This window comes from Bactrocera tryoni, chromosome 5, assembly GCF_016617805.1.
Source record: "Bactrocera tryoni isolate S06 chromosome 5, CSIRO_BtryS06_freeze2, whole genome shotgun sequence".
NCBI lineage: Eukaryota > Metazoa > Arthropoda > Insecta > Diptera > Tephritidae > Bactrocera > Bactrocera tryoni.
The window spans coordinates 43,904,040-43,920,268 of NC_052503.1; the positions used below are offsets into that span (position 1 = coordinate 43,904,040).

The 16,229-nt window shown below is 34.2% G+C and overlaps 1 protein-coding gene across 9 annotated transcripts in view; it reads left to right on the forward strand.

Moving 5' to 3' along the window:
* Window positions 1-3,150: 3,150 nt before the first annotated feature.
* Window positions 3,151-16,229, forward strand: part of LOC120776656 (protein nervous wreck) — a 29,782-nt gene continuing 16,703 nt past the window's right edge. For 6 of the 9 annotated variants that reach the window (XM_040107517.1, XM_040107524.1, XM_040107522.1 and 3 more), the window contains exons 1-2: window positions 3,151-3,524; window positions 15,020-15,249. In XM_040107517.1, coding sequence (XP_039963451.1) covers window positions 3,480-3,524; window positions 15,020-15,249 — 275 coding nt within the window. In that variant the 5' untranslated portion in view covers window positions 3,151-3,479. Of the gene's footprint in view, window positions 3,525-4,208; window positions 4,426-15,019; window positions 15,250-16,229 lie in introns of all 9 variants that reach the window. The other 3 variants (XM_040107518.1, XM_040107520.1, XM_040107519.1) reach the window with 3 other exon arrangements.

The window sequence follows — 16,229 nt, forward strand, 5'->3', positions numbered from 1 at the left end:
AATATATAATCATCGATCGGTTTATTGTCTTGGTTGATACAAAGGTTCGAAATAGATAGATTTTAAACAGATTTTCACAAAAATTGCCTTGTAATACTTACTGTCCAAATTTTTCGTATTCTAAGAGTATTTGGGATTGCCTTGTCCACTACCAATTATAGAAATTACCGAATGGAAAAATAACGGCTTATCTAGACACACTAGCCACATTACTACAACAATTCTGATTTCATTGAATTCTTTATACAATATTTCGAAATAAACCATTTCCTTGTTGCGTGTCTTAAATTTAAATTCTTAAAAATATTAACACTATCCGGCCATTTTCACTGTCGGTCACCACACATTACGAGAGGAGCTGATGAAAAAAGAAATTAGTTTCTGTACAGTTTGGGTCACTGTCCTTCGCATATGTATCATTTCTATCTTCTAAGATACTCAAGAGCACATATTCCTTGATTATACCAAAATAGCAAGAAGAAAGTGTAAGGCTACACAGCATAACCATTACCCCACGAAATTTACTAAGTATTATGATTTAACTGGGTTAGATAATGTGTAGTGGTACCAGGTGGTGGCACAATAAACCACAGGTCACGGTGCATTAATGAGCCTTCAATCTACCTATGCAGAGGTGTCCTCAGTCTGAAGAATACAATTACACAAAATTACGCAGTCACTTCCTTATATTGTTGAAATTCAAAATTTTGCTTCAAGGAAATAATTTTAATGTTTTTATAGCGACCTCTGTTTTTCAATTTTTTTTTGTTATGAAATGGTCACTGCTATATCTTTTGCTTACATAAATTAGATATTTCTGAAGATTATGTGCATAAATTGCGATTCATAATTTGAAAATGGTCAAATTTGTCATTTGCAATCTTCAATATCTCTGATTACACGGTTTGTTAGTTAACGTTATACTGCGCCATCTGTCGTTGAAACTTTAGAAATTTTGTAACTAAAACTCGGCAACTCTACAAACCATATGTTTTAAGTTTAATATAATTGGTTTCGAAGTATATAATTTACTAATAAGAGTTAATAAATATTGCATACAGGATGGTAACTAAATAACTCCACATTGTGGTTTTTATTTGTTATTTATAATACATATCGATGGAATTTCCATGCAGTGCCAAAGAACAACTACCCGATCTAAGAATATCCGATTGCAGCAGTGACGAGGAGAATACATTATTTTCCCGCCATAATTTGTCCAAATCCAATGAGACTGCAGCCCTAGATATAACATGGAGTAGTGATGATGAGTTGTCCACTGAAAATTGCCAAAGCTTTCTCAATATAAGCTGCTTCCACAATAGTGCCTCAACACCTCTTAGTAGAAGATACTCGCGGTCAGCGAGAAAATCAAAATTGCCTAACGTGGGGATTAAGCGTAAATTAAGTAAAGTCATCGAAAAACAAGGAGATGTAAGAACCACGTTGGGTAACAGAAATATTCTATTAGACAATAATACCCTAAATAGCTCCCCGTGGTGTAAGGTGCGTAAGACCTTTTCAATATTACGTTGCCAAAGTAGCATCCCAGAAAGTTGCTTATCAACTGAAAAACAACAAAAAACACCGACAAAAAACAGTTTGTCACAACATGATACGGTAGATACATCAATTGATTGGTCATCTTCTTCATCAGAAAATGGTTCACCAAAGCGCACACCCAAAAACGCCATAACGGAAACTCAAAAGAGCACAGCACCCACAGAGTTGGAATTATTAGTAGCTCTAATTGAACGTGAAAACGCTGCAGCCAAAGTTAAAGCTCACCCAACGGCATTTAATCAAAAGAAGAAGCGATATGTTCAAGGCGGGTATGCGGAACGTTTGCAAAAATTGGAGGAAGCAAATCGCATAGAGCGTAATTTTTTACGAAACGATCAACAATTGGGCCTACAGAATGGTACGCATATGTGTGTGTTAGAATTGAATAAAGCTTATGGGGTGCACATAGCAACCGTGAAGTTGGAGCAGTACGTTGAAAACGCTGTAAATTGGGATTCAGCTGCAAATATTCGGATTATAATTGATGCCGACACTGCAGCATATGTAAAAGTGGGTAGCAGAATAGAAGCTTTCTTTGATTCAACCATTGAGCCATATACTTTAAAAACTGTAGACGGGAAAACTAAAGAAATAATTTATGTGCAACCACATAAATTGCTGATATTATAAGGCTTACATTATGTTATAAAAATATAAATAATAGTACTATATAATTGTAGTTTTGTTATTGATGAATAAATTTTGTTTATTACTTTTTAGTTCAATTTGTATAAATTTGTATATTCTGAGTTCGCTTAATAAAAAAAATTGTTCAATAAAATTCTCTTTAAATAACTTTAGGGTATACAAAATTGTTTCTTGATATTTATTACCTTATCACAGCCACTCGATAAGCACTTAAATGTACATACTTTAGCTGATAAAACATATGTACATACGCGCATAAGTATGCATTCACTCAAAAACCCCAACTACTCAAATTTATCACATTTGGTCATGCTGAATTTGGTGAAATTTTACTTTTTACTTTCAGTTGGAGACGTGTCATAAAGTGAAATAAAATAACTTTTCGCTGTTAAAAAAAAGTAATAATAATAAGGCTTGTGGTTTTAGTCAGCGGTGGTAGTGCGTTTTTAATTGCATTGACGATACAATGACCTCTGTGCATGAACGTTTTGTTTATAAGTAGTCTTATAAATCAGCCAATAGAATTCCCCAGCTGCTGACCGTGTACGATAATTATCGTAACAAATATTACCTCATCGTCACGCAACCAAGTTTATGGCAACTTGATGACAACGCGATAAGCGCTGGAATACAAACAACAAACATTGAAAAATATTGGTAATACTTGCAGCTGATGGCGCTTACTATAAATAGTCAAAGTAATGAAAGTGAAAACAAATTCAGGAAGGAGCAAAGCAGTAGTTGATAATACAGAGCGTTATACGAGAGAAAATCGGTGTGCAAAGGATATATGCAGTGCGCATGCCCTCACATGAGTGTAGGTTGGAAGCCCAACTATTTGCTTCCAGTTGTCATATGAATGAATGATTTCTACTAACTGCCAATTGCTGTGGAATTTCGCTGTTATTCGGGAGTTGAGTGTATCAGCCTGTCATTCAGTCGGTTAGTCTGCCAAACGACCAGGAAGTACCTAAACGTAGAGCTATTTTAATTGTGAGCATACATATGAATGATTGTGTGTGACGACTTCCAATGAGAAAAGTGGAAGATGAAATTTGAAAAGAAATTTTCAACGCAACCACACGAAATCGATAAGTTCGCAGGAAAATCAGATATTTTCAGACTGCGCGACCGTATTTTTCGCTGAAAAATTTGCTAAAACTGGTGAAAAAAATAATTTTTATTAAGAAATTATAATATTTAACAGAAGTGTTGCTGAAAAGTGTGAAAATCTATAGTGTGACGAATATTATAAGCAATTTGTTTAAATGAAAAAACGACAACACAACGAAGTGGATATGTCTAAGAAAAGTGTTAGCACACAATTATATATTAAATAAACGCAATTTTGCCTGCTAATGTGAAGTCATTAATTATTTAGTGCGAATCCAATAACTGCATACATGAAAATTAAATTTATTTTATGCTCCTATATAAATATATGGATATTCGACGTACTTAAACTAAATGCTTGTGCGATACTTTTGCTGATGTGCTTGAAGAAAAATCATTATTTTGTCGAAAAAATCGAGAAATTGGATATTTGCATGTAAACTACGCTAAAAGTAACGAAACAGCGGTGTTTCAATATACAGTTTTAAACCTCTTTTTCAGCTCATTACATAAAGTGTGTATGTGAAGTGCTTTTTAGTGCTATGCTACATTGCTAGTTCAATATTTCTTTCAATTTCGCATAAGCGCTCCAGTATACTAGCATCTGCACGGCTTTGCCGTCAGATACATGTGCTTATATAATAACTCGAAAATTTCCTATCGCGCAGTATATCCTTTTTACATAGTTTGTGTGATTATACACACTCATACTTCTGGTGCCTTGTGCCTCTCTTAACCAAAAAACAAAGTAAAACGAAACAACAACAAACAAACTAATCAAAATGCTTTCTGCTAAGCTTTGAATATTTGTGTGCCATTACTACTCGTTATTTTCTTATTTCCTTATGATTTTCATTTCCTTTTTCCTTCGATATTCCATATAGCTATTATGTCCGCATTTTAATTGAAAATAGTCGTTTGCTAAAGGTAAAAAGTAAAATATCGTAATCTATCAACTGCGTCACTAACGCAATATCGAAACAAAAAAAAAAAACAATAATAAACAATTAGAGTAATATTTTTCCAAATCTATCTTGAAGTGGTTGCGCTGAGTGCAGTTCCAAGCAAACACACTCGAAAATGCAGCCCCCGCCACGTAAGGTAAGTTCCGCCCCCATGAATTTGGCCGAAAGAATTTATGTATGTGTATTAAAATGTACGTTTCACTCGTGTTAATGTGTGTGTTGTTTCGTAGAGTACTGTTTATTCCTCCCTTTTTGTTAACATTTTCGATGTTGTCATTTACTGTTCCGTGTTTAGTTGATTTTTACACAGACGAGAAGGCGCTAAAGTAGACACCCACGCGTTTAGTTTCTGCAATTATTTCTTCAACTTTAGTTACAACACTTACATACATATGTACATATGTATATATAGAATATGTAGAAAAAATATAATTTTCAAGTTTTATATGCACTTTTTAATTAGTTAGCGCAAAGTATAAGGTCTAATAAAAATAAATCATAATTATTCCTATAGAAGACTTTAGTAATCTGTATCTTGCGTTGTAAAGGATATTTTTAGACGTGTGGTTTTCTGAAAGAAGTAACAGACATGTTTAAAGAAAAAACACAGAAACTTCAAATTTAATGGGGAATGTTTATTATAATTTGAAAGAACATTCTTTTTCATTTATTTGTGGAAGATTATCTCTTTCAAATGGTGGCCGCGGCTACGTTTCAGGTGGTCCTTCCGTTGAGCCCACATTTCGATGACTCGTTCGAGGGAAGCGGGATTGTCCGCATAGATTTTAGAATGAAAAATGCGCCAAGTCATTACATACGTCAGACCTCAAGATAGGTGATGGTGTATCGACGCTCAGTATGCCGATTACGTTGTCAATAAGTTTAGCGACGTCCGAAACATATTCTTTGCAGAACGTGAATTTTCGTAATAAAGTTGAACGATTTGTACAATGTTTGAACAATAATAAAATGACAGCTTGACACGATACACGCGTGATCTGACAAAAAAGAAGTATTGAAAAAGCTACCTCTCCTTGGATCACTCGGTATAAGGATAAAGGTTTGCCATTATGTTTCGTGTAAATGCCCATCATTCTCCATCCGAGAATTCCAATTTCGAACACTTTTTGCAGCAATAACATACCCAATATTCTCTTCTAAGGCTGCAATACTCTCAGGCTCATCTGTTTAGACAAGTACCTCCACATAACCCCACACAAATAGTTCAGCATGTTAAATCGCTCCATCTTGGAGTCCACGCCACGCGACGCGTGATAATGCGCTCACCAAAAATTTTTGTCAATAAAGTGATTGTTTATTTGGCTGAATAGCATGTAATAGCGTCGTCTTGTTGGAGTCAAAGGTTGTCCACATCACCACGTCCAATTCATTAGGGACTTCTCCCATACTCTGTTCCACCTCTCTGAAGATATGCATTATCCAATACAGTAAACGCGGTGCAAAATAGATCCATGGCCGCCGAATTACCAACTCTGCTGGGCGATTATGTCGATCGAGTGTTGAACGCAGCACAAATTGAACCAATATTTTCGTAAAAAATTTTCACGATTTGCAAACGTTATCCCCAAGTAAGTCTGTTACGGTAAATGGCGTTAAAAATATAAGATTTTGTACTAAGATAAACTTGTCAGACAGTTTTGTGAAAACTTGCCTTCAATTCTTTCAGCGCGCGTGAAATATGGATTCCAATCAAGAACAAAATACGCTACATATTAAAATTTATCTTCGATAAATCCGAAAACAGAAGTCAAGCGCCAAGATGCTCCAAGCTCCAACCACAACTTCTATTAGAAAAACGGCAGTGTACGTACATTGATAGTGACTTGTCAGAAGCTGTGGAAGCTTCGTTAAAAAGTTTTTAAGTACACCTTATAGTCCGGCCCTGTCACCAAGTGATTACTAGCTGATCCTAACTATCTATGACATTTGAGTTTAGTGGTAAAAATCCGCCTCTTTCATTAAGATGCTCTCATAGGTCATCTTTGATTAAAACGGTAAAAAACCTTATTAAAATAGATTTAAGCCAGTAATACCGGCAAATTACAAACGCTGATCATTAAGGTTAAAGACAAAAATGGTTTTAAAATGATCAGGTGCAACTATAGGACCTGAATATTTCGAAAATTTCATTATTTATTGATAAATTGTGGTATTAAAACTATGTATTATGGTCTATCAGATTTCAACTATTTTAAACTATTTTGCCCCATGAACAATCTCATTGTTTCACACACAGTCAATTAACGTATTTTAAGACGATTCGTATTTTATTTCAGTTCTATAATTTTTGGTTAGTTAAGAGTACGTCTGTAAGCTAAAATAATTTTGCTCCATGTAGATATATATTTAATTTTGCCAACGAATCAAAAGTGAATGAACTAATGGGAAAAGGTAAGCCACAGGCTAATCGCGGGACTTTCATCTACATGGTTACATTCACTAAATTTAAACATTTGGCATAAATGTGTTTGTGGAGAGCAAACAGACATATGTATAGCAACTTAGCTTTTAACACTTCCTTCAATTTATAATTTTAGTAAAATTGTAGTTGCAGTTATAGTGTTATTATGCAGTATACGCATTGAAGTATGAGTTCATTAATCGATCATAATGAAGCTGTTTTTGTAGAATCAAGTAATCCATAATTATTCCGCAATATCTTTCAAAACTTTATAATCACACCTAACTTCAATAGTATTTATCATACACTTTGTTATACACTCAAGATCAAACTTGACCAGAAGTGGTCCATTTAAACTGCGCGTACAAGCCAAATCGATAAATATTTTATTGCTATCTTGGTACAACTGTTATTTACATTCATGTAAATGTTTGACCTACATACATATGTCAACTAGTATGTGTTTGTTTACGACGCGAACAGTTTGTCTGGCTATTTTTATACTTATATATTGGGTCAATAGCAGGAAAAAGTCACAGTGAGCCAAATCTGGTCTATACTCTGCTTTCATTTCGTGTTTGAGCAAAAAGTCAGTCACAAATATGCTAGATTGTGATGGCGCATTCAGGTTTTTTGGTATGAGTCTAGCATTGACATGCTTCATACCCAAAATAGTAACCAAATTGGTGATGTTAAGATCTTCTGCTATCTCCCTAATGCTAAAAACGATTTCGAGTACTGATAAACTTAAATAGTTCGATGCCATCGCGGTTAATATCTCATAAAAAGAATTATAAGTGCATCATGTGTTTCCTTAAGGGGCTATACCAGTGTGACGCATGAAAAATTAGGCGATTTTCGTGAATTTTTTTAAAAGAAAGTACTAGATTGAATGTTTCGACGTTCTATGGACGTAATAAAGTATATTTTTAGCTATATTAAAAAAAAAAAAAAAATTTTACAAAAATATTGAATGGAGTAATGTGCTGTCTGCGGAAGTGCCAAAAAAAAAAGTGCCTCAACTGCTGGCATGATTCCGGTCGATTGAGTAGCTGAAACAAAAAAATTCAAAATGTTTATTAAACTTAAATATATTTTCCATACAATGGAGTACGATCTTTGAAAAATATCAAAAATTAAGAAAATGGCGCCATTTTGAAAAAAAAAAATCGTTTTTTTACGAAAAAAATTGTCGTTTTTTTAATGCCAAATTGACAATTTTCAGCCGATCAAAAAGATCGTAGTCTATTGTATAGCAAATGTATTCAACTATATCCAGTTTTAATTTGAAGTCGATCGGTTAATTTCTCGTTGAGTTATAATGTCAGCAAATTTGAAAAATGTCGTTTCGAGAAAAACGCGTTTAAAGTTTCACTTATATATGTTTGCACCTCTGAGCGGTCGCTATTTAGAACGCTGCCATTCAAAAACTATTTAAAATACGACCTCGCCGATTTCACAGGATATTTTTGAATATATAAGCTATCGAAAAAAGCAAAAAAAAAAAAAATTTTTTTTTTGAAAGTGTCACACTGGTACAGCCCCTTAAGGTGGGCTGAATCAATATTGGCCAATTCTTGGTCTATTGCCTGCTGTTTCAAACTGTCTACCGTTCTGGAACACTTTGGCAGAGAGGACATCCCTCAATCGGATTCGAATTCGGACTTAAGGCGGGCCAGTTCAATACAAGTATTTTTTACTCTGTAAAGAAGGATTTGGTGATTTGAGCTGCGTGTATTGATGCATTGTGCTGTTGAAAAGTCTAGTCGTTGCCATACAAATTGCCTGATCTTGGCGCATATCTCTAAAATATCTTTTACAACTATCAGGGTCATCTAGATTGAACTTCTTTTCATCACTAAAAATGACGTTATGCTATTTTTAATTATAAGAAGAGATCGTCGAGTTACATGAGACAAGTTTTCAATGACTTCACGCCCTGCACTGAATGCTTTGTGCAATTTGAATTAAAACACATAAAATTTTAAGCAAACTTGTACTGTAGTTTGATGGTAACAACGGGTGAAATCAGTCTAAAGTCCGAGTCCTATATATTTATTTCAGTTTTATTTTAAACATACTTAGTTGAATTTGGTCTTTTTCACATTGGGACTGGATATACAATGTATTTCCTGGTTAACTTTATACACACTATATATCAGTCAATATGTTTACATTGAGAGACACGGAGATTAAGCCTAAATCCGACTGTATTAGTTCTTTGAAAGTGAAGTAGAACTTTAACTAAATGATGCTGACCTGTATTTATCAAAATTTCATTGGTAAATATTATTCGTATTGATAAGTATTGCTTGTCTCATCTAAAGGAGATTCCGAAAAATCGGTAAATGGTTTTGTTGCTCTAGATATAGGATCGATTTTAGATATATGTAGTTACAATGTGTTTTCACAATGTTTTGTTATTTATTTTTTAATTCTTGTTATTTTATTTTTACATTGGAAGAAAAAAGCTCCCGGAAATTGTAATTAAATTCACCGGGTAAATGATTTTTCAAAAAAATATATTTTGCTAAGTTCGTAGGACGATCCTTAATTACTGTTGCAAATATGAGCGCGAATTAATTTGGTGAATATTTTGGGTATGAAACGCGTTCTTGCTTGACTCGTCTCGATTAGGCTAAATTTTTTTCAAAAAGAGTACTGTAAATAGGTTTCTTTGAACATGTTTGATCGTGCGAATTCTGATCTCACATTCATGGAGAGCATTATAACTGCCGATGAGATATGGCCACTAGTCAACAATCATTGGAATGGAGTGAAAAAAACGAGCGGAAACCATAAAAGCCACGCCAAAGCCGTTCAAAAATCAAGATGATGCTCATTGTTTTTTTCGATATTCGTGGTTTGCTGCTATATTAGTATATTGAGGCGTTTGCGTAAGAATATCTGTCGAAATCGGCCGAAATGGTCGAAGAACAATTCATGGATTTTGCACAATCATAATGCACCATGGCATCGCGCCATGATTTATTAGCGAATTTACATAAATACAAAAACGCAATGAATACCAACGATCAAATACAGATTCACCATATTTGGCTTCATAAAATTATTTCTTTTTTATCAAACTGAAATTGCCGCTCCGTGAACCCGTGATCAGTCGAACGAAGAGATACAACAATATTCGCTGAAGGCCATCCCAAAACGTACTTATGAAGAGTGTTTCAAAATTTAAAAAAATCATTGGCATAAGTATATTAAATCTGGTGGGGATTTCTTTGAAGGCGAAAAAATGAATATTGATGAATAATTAAATATTTTGCGTTTTATTTTAAATTTCTGGGATCTTTTTTGTAACAATGTATTTCATTAAAGCTCCTTTTATCATTTCTTTTAAGTATAAGTAGTAATGTGCCGTTCATTCGGCGATCCCATCAACTTTAATACCTTTATTTTATCATCTATAGATCCTGAACCGCTCTCTCTATTCCTCACTATTATTTTCTAAATTATCCGAAAATGCATCCAGGTGATTGCGTAGTTGGTCTAATTTGGTACGCATATTTCCTCCTACATAGAACCTGAAAGTTGGCCCGATGATTTTAAACAATTTCTTAATAATTTAGGACTTTATAGTTACTTAAAAAATTGTTGACTAACGATATAAACGAACCGAATTGGTGCGTTGGAATTATTATAATTTTCTTGTAGGAAAAGGGGATCATTGATAGTAATACTTCTTCAAATATTTTGGAAAGGCAGGAGGCTTATTGGTCTGTAAAGTATTCCCGGGGTTTTCTTTCATGATTCTGTGAAAATAGCTTTAATTTAGAGTACCGATTTCTACACATTCGACAACGTCATTGTTGCTGAAGGCTTTCCAATGACTTTTGAAATCCAAAGGGAGATTTTTAATAAATATTACAGAACATTTTGTAGTTTGTAAGTTTAGATATCTGCACGATTGAATTTTTCATATAATTTTTGACGTATTTTCGGTAAGTAGCCTACGAGTTGTGATGATTGTATGCGAAAAAAGGTGCGCTGAACCCTTGTCTTGACTGGAAAAATAAATTTTCTTATTAACATCCGAAAACACTAGTTTAAGGTCATTTTACGACTGTGATGTCGTTATTATTATTATAACCCAACCGGCCAACCGACGCGAGGGGTGCATCCACGTTTGGAAACAGCTAAGTCATGAAAGGCAAGAGTGTTTTTAAGCGTCGAGAACTAAAACTGCTTAGCTACAGAAACATAAATTTCAAGAGCTAAGATTTAAAATACGTTATAAACGATTGTTGCGAATTTATTTATTGAGAAAAACCAAGATAGTCTTTTTAATTTCGAAAAGTGAATCAGATCAATCAAATGTGCAAGAATGAGAATTTAAATCAAGACGTATGTGACAAAATGGTTCGTTAAGCTCAAAATTTGATCTACAAGGTTTTAAGAGTAAAAGCCTAACTATAATATGCATACGCTGCCGTATGTTACTGTCAAAAAATTAACGAAAAGCCTGTCAAAAAATGGTTAATAAACAATTTGTGTTTTGATTTTATACATACATATTTCGTTTGGGTTTTCCAATACAGGATTGAATAGAAAATTAAAATATTTAAAAACAATTAAAATGCTTACTTATGTTTTAGACGGATTATGCATATTTAAAAAAATTAGTGAAATGAAAAACAAAGAGTGCGGTTCATGTTTACTGAGGGAAATAAACAGAAAGAGGAAGTAGGATGGTTTTTTTGTACGATTCCTAGAAATGAAGAGGATTGACCACATTAATTTTTTTTATACAGGCGATTGAAATAAAAGGGATCTCATTTGTCGTACAAAAATTTATTTTCTATATTTTCGATTAAATTTTGTACAAAACATTCGTCGTCCTCCATCTTCAAATTCAAAATGATGTATTATCTGTTGCCAAAAAACGAAAACAGCTGATTCCGTACGGAAAATGCGACCAGTTTCGCACTTTGCTTAAGCAAATGACATTTGAAAAAATTTAACGAAACTTGATGTAAAGTACATTATAGTTGCAACATACAATTTGTGTGTATTCGGCCAGTTGCTTACGCTGGCTTAAGCTAGCTTATGCACATTATAGTTAGGCCTTTAAGGCCTAAACTGCTTCGAAAAGTGAACCGGGATATTGAATTGAACTTCAGACATGAGAAAAGAACTGTTAACTGTTCCATTCAGGATTTTTACCAAGAATATAACAGCAAGCATTTTTCTCCGACTCGTAAGTCGATTTATAAGTTTTAAACGACTAGTGTATGGAAGACTTAAAAATTGTTTTTGTACCGACTCTAACTTGACAGAACGGATTTGATAACTATGGGTCTAACCAATGTTGTAAAAAGTGTTTTAGTAACACGCGGATCTCTAAATTCTTTAGACCAACGTTTAACAAAACTGAGAATACCTTTTGCTTTCAAGACAATGCTATCAATATGAAGACTAAAATTAAGCTTCGGGTTCATAGTAAATCATATCAACAAAATTTAAACTTGCTTTAGTAGATAGTATTTTATTACATAAGAAGAAGGGAGCCCAGATCTACGAGAAAGCACATTGTCTTACATTTTTTGAGATTCAATGGCAAATCATTTCTATCACACCAAGCAACCAAATTGTTTAAGTCTGTTGGGGACAGACACCTTTCATCAATTGAAGTGTATGATTTAAAAAGCTTTACATAGTAGGCATATATTAAAATTTTTAAGAATTCAATGACAGAAGAGATATTATTAATAAATAAGAAGAAAAGAATAGGATCAATATGACTACATTTTGCAAGAGTCGCCTCAAATATCACTCGTTGTGTTCTATTATAAAGATAAGAAGATACCCATTGAAGAAATCTTGCTTGAAAGCCCAGACGGCCAAGTTAATGTACGACCGTCGAGTGGTTTACTTTATCGAAAGCTTTGCTAAAGTCAGTGTATACTTGTATAACAACCTCATGCTTGTGTTCTCTAAAACCCAATGATACATGGTTTAAAAATTCAAGTAAATTTGTTAAAGTAGATTTCCATTTACGAAATCTATGTTAAACGCTCTTAATTTTAGGTTGCTAATACCGAAAATTATATTACACATTTCCTAAGCGAGGGTTCGAATCACTACCATTTTCTAGTATGATAAAAATAGCTGTAACGATGGAAAATTTTTGAACTCAAAATCGTAATTAGAAGTCCACAAATACCTTACGAGCCTCTTAGCTCATCGTTGAGCAGTGTACATAATGGATCAAAATATAAAATACTAGCTGACCCCGCAGCCGTTGTCCTGCGAGAAATTATGTGTTTCGAAATGAAAATAAAGTTAAATTTATCATTTAATTTTTGTTTGTTTTTGTTTTCAATGTAACGCAGCTTGATAAACAACATTTTTTGGTTTTTATTCCGGTGTACAGAAAAGATGGTTTTCCAACTCGTGAGCACGCCACGGTCGTGTGAAAAACATAATATTTCCAAATTTATGCCTTACACTATGCGACTATCTTTAGGTGATTGTCATCTCACATGCAATTTTCACTGGAAACGAAATACGTTTGAACTGAAATGGGAAATCGTTAGAACTCAATGGAATTCGTAGAATAAAGCATTCTGCTCCTTGTATTCGATAGGTGCGTCACAATCAGTCGGGTTCCATTACACAGTTTCGTGGCATGATGATTGCGAAACATAATAAAGACCGATCCTACTTTGAGACGCAAACGATGCGGTGGCATACCAAGACTGTCCAAAGAATTCAGAAATACCACTGGATAATTCATTGTCAAGACGATCGATCGATTTGTATGAGCGCTAGTCTCCCGGAATTTGACTTTGAATCTTCCAGTTTAAGTCAACAACATCGGTATTTTTGGCAACTAACATTGCGTGTGCACTTAAGGAATCGTAGTTACGATAATTTGGCCAATGTCCGAACATTTGTGATGAGCTCATCTTTCGTGAATTGATAAAGGGAAGATGGAATTGATATCGAACCACCGGAAGTATCAACCGAAATTTTACGATTTCCAATTTTTAGCGAAGGCCATGTAAAATGTCTTCGGCAATGTCTTTTTTGTTCGTATCCCATAATTGACGCGGATTTGAAGGCTGATATGTCGAAATGATTATCGCGAAAAGTGTGCGAACTTCATTTTCATTCCAGTGATTAACGTATTCCAGCAATTGTAATTGCTGGCATGCTTCTTAAAAAGTTGTACACACCGTACCATTCACAGTACGCAATGACTCAAATGAAGTTGAACCGCGTACATTAATCAATAGCAACCGAAGGTAGGTTTTTCGTTTGGATTGTGTAAATTCGTCCTAATGCATTAGTTGAGAACACATCTGGATGTCAATCTACTGGATGCATTCCATGTATAATATCAAGGTATTTCCGAATAGAGCAATGTTCTCGCAAACGGATCAGTGAAGAAAGTTGAGAAAAAACTCGTCAATGTGAATTTTGTTGCTGGCGGTGTTTCCACTGGCTGTACTGTATTCTTTGAGTTGAAATACACATTAATATAAACACATAAATAGCATGGTTTGAATTTGGTTAGCATTTTCATTATTGTTTAAAATGAAAAAAGTTGTTGTACTGACATAACTACATTAGTTGGACATATGCTACCGCGGAGTTTTTTGTAGACATTATGATGTTCTTCAATATTGTTGTACATTATTTTGTTCTATCGCTAATAGTTTCGGCAGCGCATTCGACGAAAGACATTTTAAGACTCATTTTTCTACTCCTTCGGTTACATTGTTCAAATTTTACCAATGATCCCTAATTTTTCTCAAAGTAAAATGTAGCCTATGTCAAATTGAAGAAGAATGTAGCATTCTATTGGTGAAAGAATTTTTTAAATCGGCCCCGTACTTTTTGAGCCTATTCATTACAAACATACAAAAATAGGCACAAATCTTTCCTCTTTATAATATTAGTATAGATGAAGTAGTCTTACAACATGAGCAAAAGTATTTCAAAATACTTGGAAAATCGAAATATTCCATGTTATCAATTATTAATTAAGTTTTTTTTTCTTACGTAAATTAAAATATATCGTAGGTTATATTTTTATATTATCATTAGCGCATTTTGTATAAATACGAATATTTGGCATGTTTCTTGCTTTATCTGATTTGCTTCTGCACTTTTAATGAAATCTGCCTGAATAAGTGCTTTTATTATCTATGTTATATATAATTTTATTGCTTTTACATATTATAAACGTGTCCGTATGCTTAAATGCTTTTTTCCTGTACGTGCCGCTATTCAAATTAGTGCTCATCGCACGCTCTAACATTTATAAATATTTTCTCTTTCACAGGGAAATTATGTGAAATTCTTAAAGAATTTACACACAGAGCAAGTGGCCAAATTGCAATTAAAAAATCAACATGAATGCGATTTGCTCGAGGACATACGACAGTTCACTATCAAACGCTCCGCCATTGAGAAATCCTACAGCGAATCGTTGCTCAAGATCTCCTCGCAGTATTTGAACAAAAAAATACCAAATATACCAGATATAAAAATGGAAGGCATGGAGGAGAGATGGTGAGTAGAGAGTAAAGTAATAACCTCTAGTTGTTTTCAATCGGAGACTTAAATAGTTTAGTGAGTTTAGTTTTTTACAATGTGTGTACATACGAGGGCGGTGAGAAAAGTACTTAGCTTCAACGCCAAATGGCAACACTATCGCAAGGTAGTACGAATAAGCGAAGAGATTTACAATCTTGTACTTAATACCTACATTCACTTGAATGAGAACCGCTTGTGGTAGCGTGCGGGTTGGTTGGTGATTTTGTTTTTGGAAAGGAAATCGCGTAGTGCAGTCATTGAGTACTTGGGTTCTGTACACGGTGACTGCACGGTGGATGCACTTCGGGTTTTGAGCTTTACCAAGGTGTCTCCGAAAGCTTTTACCATGGAAAATAATGTCATAAAGGTTCGCGATCTCTCATTAATGGACTGTCGATTACAACTGATTACTGAGATAGTAGGCAACCCAAAAGACCTTGCAGGTCTTATTCTGCGTAAAATATTTGGAATGAGAAATAAGTATAGACGATAGGAATTGGCGAAAAATAGTGCTTCCCAACATCAAAACGCTGTCGCCACAGTCAAATTATTCAAATCACACTACGAACTGTTGCTGCTTCCAACGTCTTCTTCAAATGTGTGCACTTTTTGTTCTTAAAATTGAAAACTTCCATAAATTGGAGCATCGCTGGGTCAAGTGTATTGAGATAAAAAAGATACTGCGCTGAAAAATTTTTGGCTATTTCTCCGAAATTTGGGTTTTCTCTGTAGGATAATGAGTTATTGAATCGCCCTCGTATACTCATAGAAAAATATAATTAACATGTGTACATATAAGTAAGTGTTGCTGCTAATTGAACTGTCCTTCATTCTACAAATGTTTCTGCGCTGTGTACAATTTTTTGTGTTGCTCTGATTGTTTTCAGTGTTAAAATATTTATAACAGTGCTGTCCATTGTTTTTCCTAACGCCACTCAATTGATATCCTTGACCTT